This window comes from Ornithorhynchus anatinus, chromosome 12 (assembly GCF_004115215.2).
Source record: "Ornithorhynchus anatinus isolate Pmale09 chromosome 12, mOrnAna1.pri.v4, whole genome shotgun sequence".
Lineage (NCBI taxonomy): Eukaryota > Metazoa > Chordata > Mammalia > Monotremata > Ornithorhynchidae > Ornithorhynchus > Ornithorhynchus anatinus.
In genome coordinates this window covers 53,181,084-53,196,363 of record NC_041739.1, presented here as the reverse complement: position 1 = coordinate 53,196,363, position 15,280 = coordinate 53,181,084, and the positions used below count along the sequence as shown (strand labels likewise).

The window sequence follows — 15,280 nt, the reverse complement described above, 5'->3', positions numbered from 1 at the left end:
CCTCTGAGGGTGTAATTTGTGAGTTTCCAGGTACTTGGATCCATTTGTTAGGATTTCTGGACAAGGGGCAATATGCTTTCAAGTCATAACATGGTTCTGGATTTATTTAGCTATGGTTGTCTTTGAGCTCACAATTTATTGTAGCTTGATCTTAAAGGGAATCGCTGAAAAGGGGATTTGGTTCATATCAAGGGATTTTGTTTTAGCATTTTGGTGAAGGGATAAAGCAGAGAACTATACTGATTACATTAGAGAGCATAAAAAGGGAAGAAGATATAATTATCTCACCCCCTTAACCTGTGAATGGCTGACAGGGAGATAGTTTGATTGACTCAACTCCTTACCATTTGATTTATGGCACTCAGTCAGCCCTCCTTCTCCTACCTAACTTTGCTCCTCTCCCACCACAAACCAGTTTGCTCACATCACTCCTCTACACACCAACCTATTTATTGTACCTCAATTTCATCTCCCTCTCAGTCAACCCTTTGCTCACATCCTCCCACCTGCCTGGAACTCCCTCCCCTTTCATGTCCATCAGACCACCACTCTCCCCATCTTCATAACCCTACTAAAACCATATCTCTTCCAAGAGACCTTTCCAGACTCATTTCCCTAGCTTAGTCACCCTCCCTTTTGTGTCATTTATCCACCTGGGGTTATATGCCCTAAAGCAGTTTGCTATTCGCCCTTACTGGCCTTCAGTACTTATGTGTATATCATTATGCTCTCCTGCTTTCCTTATCTGTAATTTGTTTTAATGTCTGTCTTCCCCATTAGATCGTAAGCTCCTTTAGGGACAGATGTAGTCTACCAACTCTGTTGTTTTGTACTCTCCCTTCTTCCAAGGACTTAGTATAGTGCTCTGCACTTAATAAGCTCTCAAAACATACGATTGTTTGATTGATTAGTTGGTTGGTATGCTTGGTGCAGGTGTCTGGCTTCGGTCTGAATCAAGTGGGGCATAGATATGCTGGTCAACACAACTGCTACTGCAGCCACTTCTGTAGAGGTTGTTCACTCTGGTCACTCTCCTCGCAGCTGCTGCAGAGCGCAGATCTCCTCCGAAGCTGTCTGACCAGGTTTCTCCAACTGTTCCTGCCACATAACAAACATCCAGAATGGAATAAAAGGTTCCAGCATTAGCCAAACATGACATTGGCCCTTTTCTTCTTCTCATATACCTACACAGGATATTCACAATTGTGCTAGTCTATCAGAAATATGCAGGATTGTAGTTTTTCCTTCTTGCTCGTGCAGACATAACCTTGAAGACATTTCTTAAAACTAAATATAATGGGTTTTTTTTACTACATGTTCTGTTAGCAGTCGAAATGTTTGCTTTATAATTTTAGTACTGTGGAAATTTGTCTTTGTGTCAGTAATTGAATTGAGGAAAGATTGTAGTTTTTAGCTTTATCTTGGCCCATTAGCTGATAAACGTAGTAACTAATTTCTCCAATTGTGGTTTAATTATGACATGAGGGAGATTAATTAACACTGTGGAGTTAATTTAGTAAGAACACAGGATCCTTTGTATTTCACTAATGGGTGCTCCCTCAATTGATGTTATGGAAGAAGTTAATAACCACAGAAAATTAAACTTGAATTGCAGTGACTTTTGAAGATTGTTTTAATTGATTATAAATTATTGACTATAAAATATAGATTATTTTGATTATAAAAATAATACGCTTAAACTGTTTTGTGTCAGTCTTAAAAGATACAGATAATGCAATATTATAGTACAAAAATGCACTAAATAACTGATTTTAAAATATACTGGCAGTATTCCACCAGCTGACTCCTTTATATCTTTCCATTCTACACTGCTACACCCCTACTCACTTTTATTGTTCCTCCCAAGCCAATTGTCTAGGTGTGATTTGCCCTTAACTGTATCTCAAACCTGTTGCTCACATCTTTCCCTCTACCTGGAACTTCCTCGCCTCTTCAGGTTCACCAGATTATGTCTCTTCCATCCTCCATAGGCCTTGTAAAAACCCACCTCCTTTGGGTTTTTAAAATCACCACGTCACCTTGTTCTGTCAATCTATCAAAGGTGTTTATTGAGTGTTTACTGTGTGCGGAGCACTGTACTGAAAACTTGGGAAAATACAGTAAAACAGTTGGTAGATGCAATCCCTGCCCAAAAGCAACTTACAGTCTACAGGGGGAGACAGACACTAAAATAGATTAGGGATAGAGGAAATGGAGTATGAAAATATTTGCATAACTACTGTGGGGCTGGGGTGAGTATCAAAGTGCTAAGAAGTACACAGCCAAGTGCATAGTTGTTACAGAGGGGATGGCGGATAGGGGAACTAAGGGACCTAGTCTGAGAAGGCCCACTGAGCCCCACATGGGACAGGGACTGTGTCCATCCAGATTTGTTTGGGTCCAACCCCAGAATTTAGTACAGCACCTGCACATAATAAACGCTTAACAAATGCCATTATTATTATCTACCTCAGTGCCTTAGTACAGTGCCTGGCACAAAGTAAGCACTTAACAGATACCATTAAAAAAGAAGATGGATGGATGAGTGAATGGAAGGAGAGGTCTCTGTTGGAGTCTTCTCTAAATCTACTTTTCTGCCATAAAGGGTGAAACTAGCCATCAGTATTTCCAATGATTTGGAGGAGTAAATTCCTAGGACTTATTTCCCAAAGCCATGATGGCTGGTACAGGGTAGCTGACCTCACTTTTAGAAACATCGTGGGGAACTTCAGGAAATTCTTCAGAGCCAAGGGCCCTTTTGTTAAAATGGTCTCTTTGGAGACCACACTCTTTCCTGAAGAGGAATGGAGTGTGGTATGTTTAACAAGCAAACCAATTCCTTTTTTTTTTTGTAATTACTATTTGTTCATTTTTTTTACATAGTGTATTATACAGTCCCATAAAAGAGCAAACATTATTCAGAAGTTATGGAATCTAACTGCAACACTGAATGTTCTGGGGACTGTAGTGTGGTGTCTTCTTTTAATTAATTATTTTGCTAACCTGCAGAAAGGCCATAGACCTCAGGATTAGGAGAGAGTATCTGTCTCCCTGGGATTAGCTACCAGTATCTATACAGAATTTTAGACTAAAAGAACCCTAAGGTTAACACTTCAAAGTACAAGACATTAACAATACTTGTGAAAAAGACTAAATTTCTCTTGACTGTTTTCACTTTTCACTTTGATCTGCTTTAGCAATTAGGTTTACAAACAGAATTACATTTGCTGATCTGGGGATAGTGTGGCAGGTTAGCACTCACATTCACCATGGAGGTTTCCAGAAAAGTTAACATAGACAACCCTCTAGGCCCTCAAGGCACCTCCCAAATAGGGGAGTGATTTACAGAACATGTCGATTGCCTGATGATATCAGCTGGAGCACAGCCAATTTCCAGGGAAGAATTTGTTCAAGTAGCCAGTGCTAGAAAACTTTTTCCAAGACCTTAGAGCCAGGAAATGCAGGGCTTTTCCCACTAAGGAAATACAGGCCAGTGGGGTGGGTTGCCAGAGAATGGAAATATTTTATCTTTTTAGCTTGGCTGAGATGAGCAGGGACCTCTGGATGGTACAACCAACTGGGAAATTACTGAGGCAAAAATAGCAGTATTTCAGTTTACGGTTCTGGCTACCCAAGTTACCGTTGCTGTTTGAAAACTCCATCGAAACTTGTGTTTCTTAAGGGTCTTTATTTGATTTCTTGAGATATCAAGTCAACATACGTCTTTCTTCATACATAAAGAGAGAGGCTGAATATGCTCTATATTGTGAACCCACTAACTCAGAGAGATGTTCATTATTATGGTTGGGGCTGGTCCCACTAGGAGCAGGACCAGTTGGCTGAACCCTGAAAAGACCCTCAGGCCTTTGGCGGAGGCTAAATCTAAAAGACAAAGGGTGGTGGCAACAATTTAGTGGGGTGATTTTGGGGGCGCCCCAAAATGTCCCCACAACAGTTGTACAAAAAAAAAACTGTTGCTAAATAAGGCCTCAGGTGTTAAATCTGGGATCCCACCATCAAAAAGGGACAAGCACATCCCAAGATTAAAACCAATTGCTTTTTTGCCAATATGTCTTTGAGATCCTGTTTACTTCATGCTTTTCCCTGGCAACAGGTTATAAGAATTTCAATTATACATGACTTTAAGAAATACTAATATTTTAGATAGACTTGAAAATTCTGTCTTCAACACAATGCAATTAATGTCTCAAGGCAGGATAAGGGACAGGAAAAATAGGCCCGAGGCCAGACATTCTGCTTTTGCCACAAGGGTATTGTCACACTTGTTGGCTCCCTCTTCTCCCATTCTGGCTTTTCCCACTTCGTGCTTTAGTCTCATCAAAAGCCTAGAGTCATCTTCTGAATTCTGGGGGGCTAAGAGCCCCCTGAGGAATAGAAAAAGCATTGGTCACACAAGGGAGGAAGTGGATGATGCTTCTATGATTTCAATAATATCTTTTTTCCAAAGTATGCCCCACAGGATACAAGTTAATGCTTTAGAGTGAAATATCCCCTGTAAAAGGAACAGCAAATCCCTATTCTCTTTCCACCTTTTAGTAGAAGGGACTAAGTACCCATTGACAAAGGAGCCAGTGATGGTGGGCATCAGCATAGTGGTCCAAAACCAACTTCTGCCCAGGAGGCTCCTCTTTTCCATTTTTGCCTATTGTTGCCAATGTGCTGTTTAATCCACCACTGTATTATGGGCAATTGAGTCTGAAAATCACCCCAAAATATTTCCATTTGTTACTTCCTGGCTTACTGCATTTCGTGTTTACGATGTCAGAATAGGGTCAAGTGTCTTCACTGTAAATGGGATTCTGAGAATGATGGGTTCCAACTGTGGCAGGAAAAAGGGAGGAAGGAATGGTTCTTATCCGCTCTCCCTTGGTGGCATAAATGACCACTCTTCACCCATGGGCCCCAAGGCAGAACCACCAGAAATATTTTGGGTTGCTATAAAACCATTCTCCAAAGCTCTGCGATTTGGTGATGGCTCTGCTGGGGCTATTTCTCAGGAACTTGAGAAAATGGGTCTCTGTGACCTTATAGTTTGTGCAAAGCACTTGGATTTAGGAATTTAGAGTTTTAATCCGAGGTCTACCCTGTTTTGCTACTGGCTTCTTGAGTGGCCTGGAAGTTCTCAATTGAACTCTTTCTGTTGAAGTGTCCAATGGCAAAGTGGAAATAACCATAATAGGATGCCGGAGTGTAAATAATGCCTTTTTTCCTGGGAGTTCAGGGTTGTAAAATCTGCCTGAAACAGAGGGCTCTGCCAGGGAATAGTGAATTCTTTTGCAACACACTGAGGAGGTGCAGGAGGCAAGAATGATTGTTTCCAAGAAATTGGTATTAAAGGTGATTTCAGTGTGTACTGTGAGCTCGTTGTGGGCAGGGAATGTGTCTACCAACTCTGTTATATTATATTCTCCCAAGTGCATAGTACAGTGCTCTGTACACAGTAAGTGAGCAATAAATACAACTGATTGATATTGATATTACAGCCTTTCAGATTCACCTTTGCAAAAAAAGTCAGAAGGGTAGATGTTGATCACTGCCCTTTGCAGGCTTAACTGGGTATGCTGAAGTAGTTCTATCTTCAGAATGTCAAAATTACACTTCCCAGCATAGAAAACTTGTTTGAATTATCATTAGTTTCTTGAGTTGATAATTATGGCACTGATTGGGCCATTACTATGTGTGAAATCAATGGATTAGACATAAGATAAGCATATCAGATAAAAATAAAAATTCCCATGAGGAATTTACAATTTAGGTGAAGGTTGCATGAGAAAGAATATTTTACAACTCTTAGAGAGAGGATTTGAGCATTAAGGGGACAAGGGGGCTGACATTTCCTTCTACTGGAAATGAAATAGTCATGCAGGGTAAGGATGTGAGACAACGTGACAGTTTTACTTTCAATAGGAGTAAAAATCAACCCCATTTTTGAGGAATTGATTTGGGATTTTTCCCCTCCCCCAAATTAGTAGAGAAGTAGTGGAAAAGAAAAGAGACATTCAGGAAATCCAGATGGGGTTGGGGGGAAAGAAGAAGAGGAACTAAGAGATAAGAAAATATTTCAATATAAACAGAGCAAACAAGGAAATTCAAAAATAATGATGAAAAGAGAGGGTAAGGAAGCAAAAGGAGAAAAGCACAGGAATCTGGAAGAAGAAACTTGTGAGGGTGAGCAAAGAACTATCACATCTTTGAGAGTGGAGGGTGGGAGAAAGGGGACAAGGGGAGAATGTATGATTATATTCCAAGAGAAAAAATGAAATACCACAGGATAATTTAGGAAAAAAACACACTTATAGGAGAAGAAGAAGAAAAGACCTTTCTAAGACTTAAGGAGAGTAACTGAATAGAATAAAAAATAATTAGGAAAAAGAAAGAAAGCAATATTGACTTTGGCATTGCAGCCATCAATCTTATTTTGTTTGTGTGTACATTTGGAGGGTGGTAAGAACCTTCCTCACCTTTGCCTTAAGTTCTAAAACATTTCCATGGGAGAACTGGCAGCTCAAGCTTCTCCAGGTCATTGGAGGTCATCAACTGGCATCCTAATGGCCATTCTGACAGCAATGAGAAGGGATAGATGATTCTGCCTCCCCCTTTTAGAAAGAAGCATCCGTATTCTCAGTTTCAAATCTTTTACTTCTATTGTAGTACTCCTATTAGTAGTAATGGTGTTTACTGAGTGCCTACTGGGAGCAACTGACTGGGATGATACAGTAGGAGATCAAGAGACATGTTCCTTCCTCATAAGGAGCTTACACTCTTAGGGTATGTTCCTTTTTCATTCATTCACTCGATCATATTTATCCATTACTTACTGTGTGAAGAGCACTTGGGAGAGTTCAATATAACAGTAAACAGACTCATTCCTTGCCCAAAATGAGCATACAGTCTAGAGATGAGCTTTCTTAAGTGTCTAGTACTATGCTGTGCAGACAGTAGACCTCCCCACCCCCAATAATGCTGTTGAGCCTAATAGTAAATTGGCATTGCTACCATGAAAGTAATACAGGTGACATAATTATCAGTGATTAAAGGAGGAGAAGGAAATGGAGAGTAGATCAAGATAACCTGGCCCAATAGAATCCACAGATAACGCTAAAGCTAACCCTGGTTTAATCAACTTTCCACTTCCTTCTCACTAAACGATTTACTGAATTACTAAAAGATAGCCAACAGGCCATGTTTTAGTTACATCTTTTTTCTTTCTCTTGTTCATTCTCTAGGGTGTAGTTGAAAAGACCAAAAGGCAGGAATAGGAAAATGCAAGAAAACCATCTGCATAATTGATAATCAGATCCTGAGAGGTTGACTTTAAATGACTTAGAGAAACTTTTCCATTCTCTTTAGAAGATATGACTTCCAGAAACATACATGCAAATAGTTAACTAACAGTTAATCTTCCCACCCAAAACTTCTAACTGGACTATTTGCTCCAAACCTAAATTTCTAAAACTTTTTCCTGTGGTTTCTGCCCAAGAATCCTTTTTTCCTCTACTGTATTTCCCATGACCTTTAGAAACTTCCTTAGCAAATACAGTTTACAGGGGAAATGTTTCAGCACTACAGCCACAGTGAGAGACTCTTCCCACCCTAAATGTTTGTCCTAATTCATTCTCCCTCTTTTGGTGTGAAATTCATTTTATGATAAGCCAATATGAAATTGTCCTTGAACTGATTTTCCTCTAGAAGAAGATTAGGTGGAGGGAGATAGATGGTTATGTAAAAATAATAGCAGTCCCTGTTGCTTCTAGGTTTAACTTTAATGAACCCAACTCTGAAACAGATGCTATCAAGGTCAACTCATTTCCTGCTTTTCTTGTCGATAAATGTTCAAGGTTACTTTTGGACAGCTTTGGAAACATTGATAAGTGAGTCCTTTAAAATGGAGCCTGTCTAGGAAACCTATCCAGTATTCTGGAGTGATTTGGCTTTCTCTTCTACATTATGAGCTCATATAGCATGGGAAATGGTAATGTTACTGCAAAGTTTGCTGATGTTAATAGATTAGCCTTTTGCCATTTTCTCCAAACCTGGGAACACTGTGGCGTAGTGGATAGAGTACGACCTGGGAGTTAAAAGGTCATGGGTTCATATTCAGGCTCTGACACTTGTTTGCTATGTGGCCTTGGGCAAGTCATTTAGCTTCTCTGTGCCTCAGTTACCTCATCTGTAAAGTGGGGATTAAGACTGTGAGGCCCAAGAAGGACAGGGACCGTGTCCATCATGATTTGCTTGTGAGCACTTAACAAATACCACAATTATTATTATTTTTATTATTGTTTGAAGCAGTTGATTGACACAGGGGAATTTTCTAATTTACATCCATTGTATATTACACCCATTGTGGTGAGTGAGATGCAGTGATGCAGGTAGTGCAATCTGGGAATCCTGTTACTGAATATTTCTTCAATAATAACAATAATAATAGCATTTGTTAAGTACTTATTTTGTGCCAAGCACCGTACTAAGTGCTGGGGTGGATACAAGGTAACCAGATCCCACATGGAGCTCACAGTACAAGTAGGAGGGAGAACAGGTATTGAAATCCCATTTTGAAGATGAGGGAACTGAGGCACAGAGAAGTCAGTGATTTGTCCAAGTTCACATAGCAGACAACTAGCAGAGTCAGGATTAGAATCCAGGTCCTCTGACTCCCAGGCCCATGCTCTTTTCACTAGGCCATGCTACTTCTTTAGATTTCCTTAGGTTTCCCTCTGAAGCCTAACAAGTACTTGTTCACTGTTTATATTGTATGTCCTAATTCTCATGTCCAGGATTTATTATGCAGTCAGTTCTCCTATAATGCAGAGATTATGTTCCTGACAAACCTTGCCCTAAAAGCTCATGCTGTAGAGCCTCAGTTGATGCTGCATACATACACACAGTCACTTCTGACAACATCACATTCTATCCAGTCAGGCACATGTTGTTGGAAGACCATCCTCTAATTCCTCCACAGCATTTTATCCAAACACCTAGTGAAAACATCGGCTATAGAAGTTCAGTCTATCACTCAAGCATGCATTAAGCATGTATTGAGAGAGGTGCAGAGGTGAACTCTTGATTGATAATCTCTTATAAACACATTTTTGTTACTAGTCACCACAATGTAGGGAAGTGTGCAAGTGTTTGGAAGCAATTTTTTATTGACCCTATATTTCCTATTTAAGCTTCTTGCTGGCTGCAGTATTAGTACTGCTAGTATTTATTGAGGCCTGACTGTGCATTTCAGTGAACTAGGCATTAAGGAAGTACAGAATCAAGACTATACATTTTTTAAAAAAAATCTGGAGATTTTCTCCAGAAAGTAAGGTCCTTGTTTCTCAAGTTTATTCCGGAGCATTCCTAAAGGGGTCTACTGAAACAGCTAGAATCTGTGAAATAATTTCCAGTGGTGGAAATGGCCATTTTCCCTGACATGTACCAAGGACAGAAGAATCCTGAAGGCTCAATCTACTGCACAAAGCTCTTTCAGTGAATCCAGATCTAGAATAAGAAATCTCTTTCTTTTCTTTCAGAAGCCTTCATCTTCTTTTAAAGACATCACTGTCCCTAAAAGTCATCCATTGGCCAGGTGTGGGAAGCAGGGAGGGAGGAAGAAATGGAGGTAGAAGAGCAGGGGAGAAAAGCCCCCAAACAGGAGGTGATGATGATACAAAAAAAATGCAGAATAGAGGTCAAAGATAGAGAAGGGGTGCAAGCCAGTGGATACAGAAGAGAGAAAGCCAACAGCAGGAAATTAGTTAATCCCCCAGTTGGAAGGTCTTACAAGAAAGCATATGATCCAGCCCCCTGCCTCCATAAAGGTAAATAACTAAGCCACCCAGGACAGATGCTTATCTATTCTTTCCTTAAATATCTCCAAAATGACGACTTCATTAATCCCTACAGTTTTTAAGCTCCCAGAAAATTATTTGCAGAATTCAGCCATGGTATTTAGTTTAAATAGCAATTGGGACAGTTGGAAGATTATGACTGACAGATTGGCAAAGAGCAGGAGTAAATGATTGATCTTGCTTCATGCAGATGTCTTTATTTAAAAAGCCAGAAGAAAGGAAAAAAGAAAGCCCCCCCAAAAAAATGGGGGGAGAGGGGGAGATAGAAGGAAGCTTATCTGTAAACTTCCTTGACTTTAACTGAAACATCAAAAGGTCTGAAAATCGGTTTTTATATGTATGTGCCGATGCATATGGCTATGTATATACAAATACAATTTTTAAATAAATTTTCCATATTTTATTTTATTAACAATGAGATATGAAAGCCCTAAATGAAAAGAAATATAAACCACAAGAAAGGTTTGCAGCCCCAAGTAGACTTCATTGTTTAAATAAAATTCACTGTGATTTTATGGTGCTCACTCATGATTAGTAATGTAAGAGGAGATAGAGGTAATACTTCTTTATTGTACTATAATGGCAAGTCCAGATTTCATCCCAAACAGGAGATGTGGGGTGGCTTAATGATTCTCATACCCTCCACATTCACTTCTCAACCAAAAAATGATTTTTTGAATCAATCATTCAATTAATCATATTTATTGAGTGGTTTCTAGGTGCAGAGCACTGTACTAAGTGTTTAGAAAAGTACAATATAACAGTGTAACACATTCCCTGCTTACAAAAAGCTTATAGTCTAGAGGGAAGTGGACAAAATCCTGTGTTTTGTCCAGGAGAAGAGAAGGTTCCAGGGAGGAATTGACTGGGAACACAGTGGGCATGGGAGGAGTCATAGAGACTAGAAGGAGGATGTGACTCTACGGTGACAGAAAGTGAAAGGGATGGTTGGAATTTGTGAGGAGATTTTGCCAGGGAAGGATGCTGCCACCACCAGGGTGGTCACTGATGGCACTCACAATAGCATGTCCATGCCTAGAATGTGCATCACATGCATTTCACCTGACATGCAGCATGACTTGGTTAAATCTGCCAAATATATCGAAGCCCAGGGAGTTTCTCTGGGGGAACCCCTGGAGTCCCCACTTGCTCTAGAGCCTTTGTGTCATCCTCCTCTGGACCTTCTCTACTGTATTTTACCATCTCAATCATTTAGTACAGTGCTCTGGACACAGTACTTACTGATCTCAATAAATACCATTGATTGATTCGGAACAATGGCCCTGTTTCTGAGCAGTGGAACTCAGTCGCAGGAGCCAAAGTGGTGGGAAGCTAGATACTTAAAATAAAAGTACCAGGTTCGAAGTGATGCCATATCCATATTGGTGCCATATCCATATTGGTTGCCATATCCATATTGGACAAAGATCAGACTAGCTAACTGAAAACCAGACTGTCCGGTATAAAACCAGACAACTGGTCCACCCTCATTACCACCCAAAAGCTACTCAGAACTATAACTTTTCAACTTGTTAGTTCCCTCAAAATTTTTTTGCAGCTCCCTAATCTGGGAACTATTGGTTGAGTGTGACTGTTTACACAGGGAGGGGGGATTCCCTATGTTATGTCTTCTGAGTAGACTGATCCCAGATAATCCCAGCAGAAAATCCGTCAACCCCACTAGCTCATTCTGCCTTCGGTGGCTTCCAGTAAATTCGGCAATCCAGAAGCCTAGATTTGGCTACTACATCCCCGCTTAGTGCAATTCAGAACATATAGTAAGCACTCAATAGAAACAATTGACTGTTTGATTGATTTTAACTTGGGAGCGAATCCAGACCTCATCTTCAGCCTGGGACCCTGTCCCCTGCTGAAGTGGATAAGAGAGTTGGGAGATTCTGTTTCTGTTCCTGGGTCTGCCACCACCCTCCTGGGTGGGCCTCAGTTACTGGAGTTGTAAAATAGGAATACGTATTCCCTCCCTTTGACAACCTGAGTGGATTAGAGACAGGGTGTTGGGCAGGGAGGCCTTACATCCTATTTCTGCATCTGCCCTCTTTCTAAATTAATCTTCCTGTGCCTTCAACTCCCCAACTATAAAATGAGTAGAATAGATTCCAGGGACATGGTGAGAATAAAATGCGATAATAGATGCTTTGAATTCCCAGGAATCATCAGACTAACAGCTCTGATAATGAATAATTAAGCATTTTCAGCAACCAGTAAAAAGATTTTATCTATTTTATGCTATCAATCAATCAATGGTATTTTTTGAACTCCTACTATATACAGAGCATTGTACTAAGCACTTGGGAGAGTACGACAGAATTAGCGGACACGTCCCCTACCCTTAACAAATTTACAGCTTAAAGGGGGAATCATTTATAATGTATAATGTAAAGATACATACGTAAGTGCTGTATATGCTATTATAACATTCCAAGGCAGAGACCATCCTCCCCAGATTGCCTTTGTGTATGGGCAAATCCATGCTCCATTGTGGGCTTTGAGAGGCCCTGAATCTTTTAATGCCACTTAGCACTGAAAGATTGTGGATCAGTCTTGGGGCCAGATCATTGTGTGGGGTCTGCTTCTGCTCCAAAGTCACTCTTGGGAGTCCATGCCAGTGCAGGCTAGTCTGCAAGGTCTCTGGACATGCAGCTCAGGTCTGGGAACTAAGCCCGTTAATGGGCAGGGATTGTCTCTATCTGTTGCCGAATTGTACATTCCAAACGCTTAGTAGAGTGCTCTGCACATAGTAAGCGCTCAATAAATACTATTGAATGAATGAATGAACTCAATTCTGCAGGAATATTGCACCAAGCTCAGACTCTACATGATCTTCTTGAGCAGATCAGATCCCAGGGACCACCCTCCCCATCGCTTCCCCCCATGACTGGCCTGCAGGGAATTCTCCAGACAAGGCTGGCTGTGAGTGGGCTCCCTGGGGGAACTCCAGGTTGAAGGGGTTCTCCAAGCCCCTGAGATGCAATCGCCTGACCAGAGACAATGTGGGAATGGGTTGGATGGTGCCTTGCAATAATGTTAATTGGTTTTGGCCAACTTTAGCTTTCACTGTTTGGAAAAACAATAAATCTTTTAAGAGGCCCCTGGGAATCCTCCAATCGCCAGTCTTGATAGTCTTATAGAGCAGCAAAGCATCTTTTCTTTGCATTTTCACTGTATTTCTCTTGTATGTTTTGCCACAGGAAGTCAACTTTATTGACTATAGCATTCTCTGTCACCGCTTAAAAATCTTCTCCTCCACAGGAACTACTTGGAAGCATTTCTTACTGGCTTTTGCTATATAAACTGTTTTAAGGTTTATGAATTGTGCTTTTCTCTATGGTTCCAGTAGTAGCATAGACAAAAATATATTTGAAAAGGATGCATAGTTTTTATTGGCAGGACTTTCCTGTGGTGAAAGTCTTAACTTAGCCTAATAGCACCATGGATGAGTTACTATCATCAACATTTGCTTCAGCCACAGGAACGCCAATAAACAAGTTACCATAGGATACTGTACCTCAGTCATGATTAGGGCTAGGCCACAACTGATTTTATGAAATGGTACCCATATGTCATTGCTTAAAATTAATAGCCCTCTATGTCTCTCCTCTTCTTTTGTCAATGTAAACTTGTGGGGATGTTGAGAGTGTCTGAATTAAAATTCCTTCATAGTGAACTTGAAAGGTTAATGTTCAGATCCTAACTCAAGAGGATTAGGAACTTTCAAAACAAAGCAAAACCCTTAAACTTTCCTCTGCTTTTATTCACAGGTTCCTCTGAGAAGGAAGCCCATCAATAGAAGTGTCGACTGGAGAAGCACAAGTTAAAGACATTCCAATCTCAATCCAGTTGCTTTTTATCGTGCTTTATTTCTGTCCACAACTGCGCATCACAACTCCATCATATGAGCCTGGTGATGTTTCTCATTGAACCCACTGGAGGAAGAGATCCTTGGCAGCTGTAATCTGATAAATTGAGTTGGTACAGCAAAATCTAACTTCCCTTCTCCTAGGGAAGAGGTTTGTCAAGCTTATTCTGTGTATTTCTTGTTAAACCTTCGTTTGTAGGTTGCTGCTGGAGTTATGAGGACAACACCTGTGACTTGGGCAACTCTGCTTTTCATGCAATATATGGGGGTTTTCTGTATTAATTTTCTTGCAGGAAGGTTCTGCCTGAGCAGGGTTCTGCCTCCATTTTTCATGGAGCTCTTCTTCTGCACCCCTCTGAGCCTGCCCAGGTCCTATGAACATCGATATTGACCTCAGCATTAAAAAAATACCTAAGGGCAGATGAAGCCAAGGAAGTAATGCAGGCTTCAAGTGGATGATTTCAACTTAATGGAAATGTTTAGTATGAAGAGTTTCTGGAATTGCTGTAGAAAATGAATTTCATTTTCAGGGGTAAAATAACACTGGGCTTCTGGTTAGAGCCCTTGTTGAGCACATATTTGAGTAAATGAAATTTCTGGAACTTTTCCAGAGGAATATATTGATTGGATAGTGAAATCAGTGTATCTGTGTCCATTGCAACTGAGTAATTACTTAACCCTCTCTTAAGTTCTTTGGGATGGAAAACTAATATTTCAAAATGTACTTGTATATACTCAACCACATGACAGATGGTTAGAAAATGCAGCAAATCATAATCTGCTCATAATCCGCCCTCATGTACTATACAGGGGAGTCTGCTGGGCAGCCTGAAGATCTTCCTTACCACGGAAGAGGCAATTGTTTTATTTTTAATGGCATTTGTTAAGTGTTTACTATGTGCCAGGCACTGTTCTAAGTTCTGGGGCTAATCAGATTGGACACAGTCCCTGTCCCACATAGGGTTCACAGCCTTAACCCCCATTTCATAAATGAGGTAATTAGAGGCCTAGAGAATTTACATGATTTATGTAAGGTCGCCCAGCAGACAAGTGGTGGAGTCAGGATTAGAATCCAGGTCCTTCTGACTCCCAATTCCTTGCTCCATCTACTAGGCCAGGGTGTTTCATATGTATATAGCTTTCCTGTGGTGTGTGTGTTCTGTTTCAGGTGACCCATAAATTGGTATGTGGGGGGGAAATAGCTACTATATTCTTGAAGTTAAACATTTCAAATGTTGGTTTTATATAGTTCAGGAAATAAAACAGCCGGATGGTTGGGCACACCAATCAAATGAAATTGTAGCTTGCAGTTTGGAAAATAAAATTCAAAATCATTGATGTAATTTTCCTGTGGGTCCGGACTTGTGTGATATCCCATAAACACAAACGTGAGAGTGAAAGTAAGAGTAAGAGTTGACTTTAATGTAACTACTGGGTTTGAGCAGCCCTATTTAAGAAGACACCACTTTCCCTGAAAGGGGAAGTGGTGAGAAAGCATTAGAAGCAGTGTGGCCTAGTGGAAGGAGCATGGGCCTGGGGGTAA

The 15,280-nt window shown here is 40.5% G+C and overlaps 1 protein-coding gene across 4 annotated transcripts in view; it reads left to right on the top strand.

Annotated features, from left to right (window-relative positions):
- Positions 1-15,080, top strand: part of TNIP3 (TNFAIP3 interacting protein 3) — a 44,071-nt gene extending 28,991 nt beyond the window's left edge. For 2 of the 4 annotated variants that reach the window (XM_039913817.1, XM_039913816.1), the window contains one exon: positions 13,640-15,080. In XM_039913817.1, coding sequence (XP_039769751.1) covers positions 13,640-13,696 — 57 coding nt within the window. In that variant the 3' untranslated portion in view covers positions 13,697-15,080. Of the gene's footprint in view, positions 1-1,041; positions 1,576-13,639 lie in introns of those variants that run through there. The other 2 variants (XM_039913818.1, XM_007672990.4) reach the window with 2 other exon arrangements.
- The last annotated feature ends 200 nt before the right edge of the window (positions 15,081-15,280 follow it).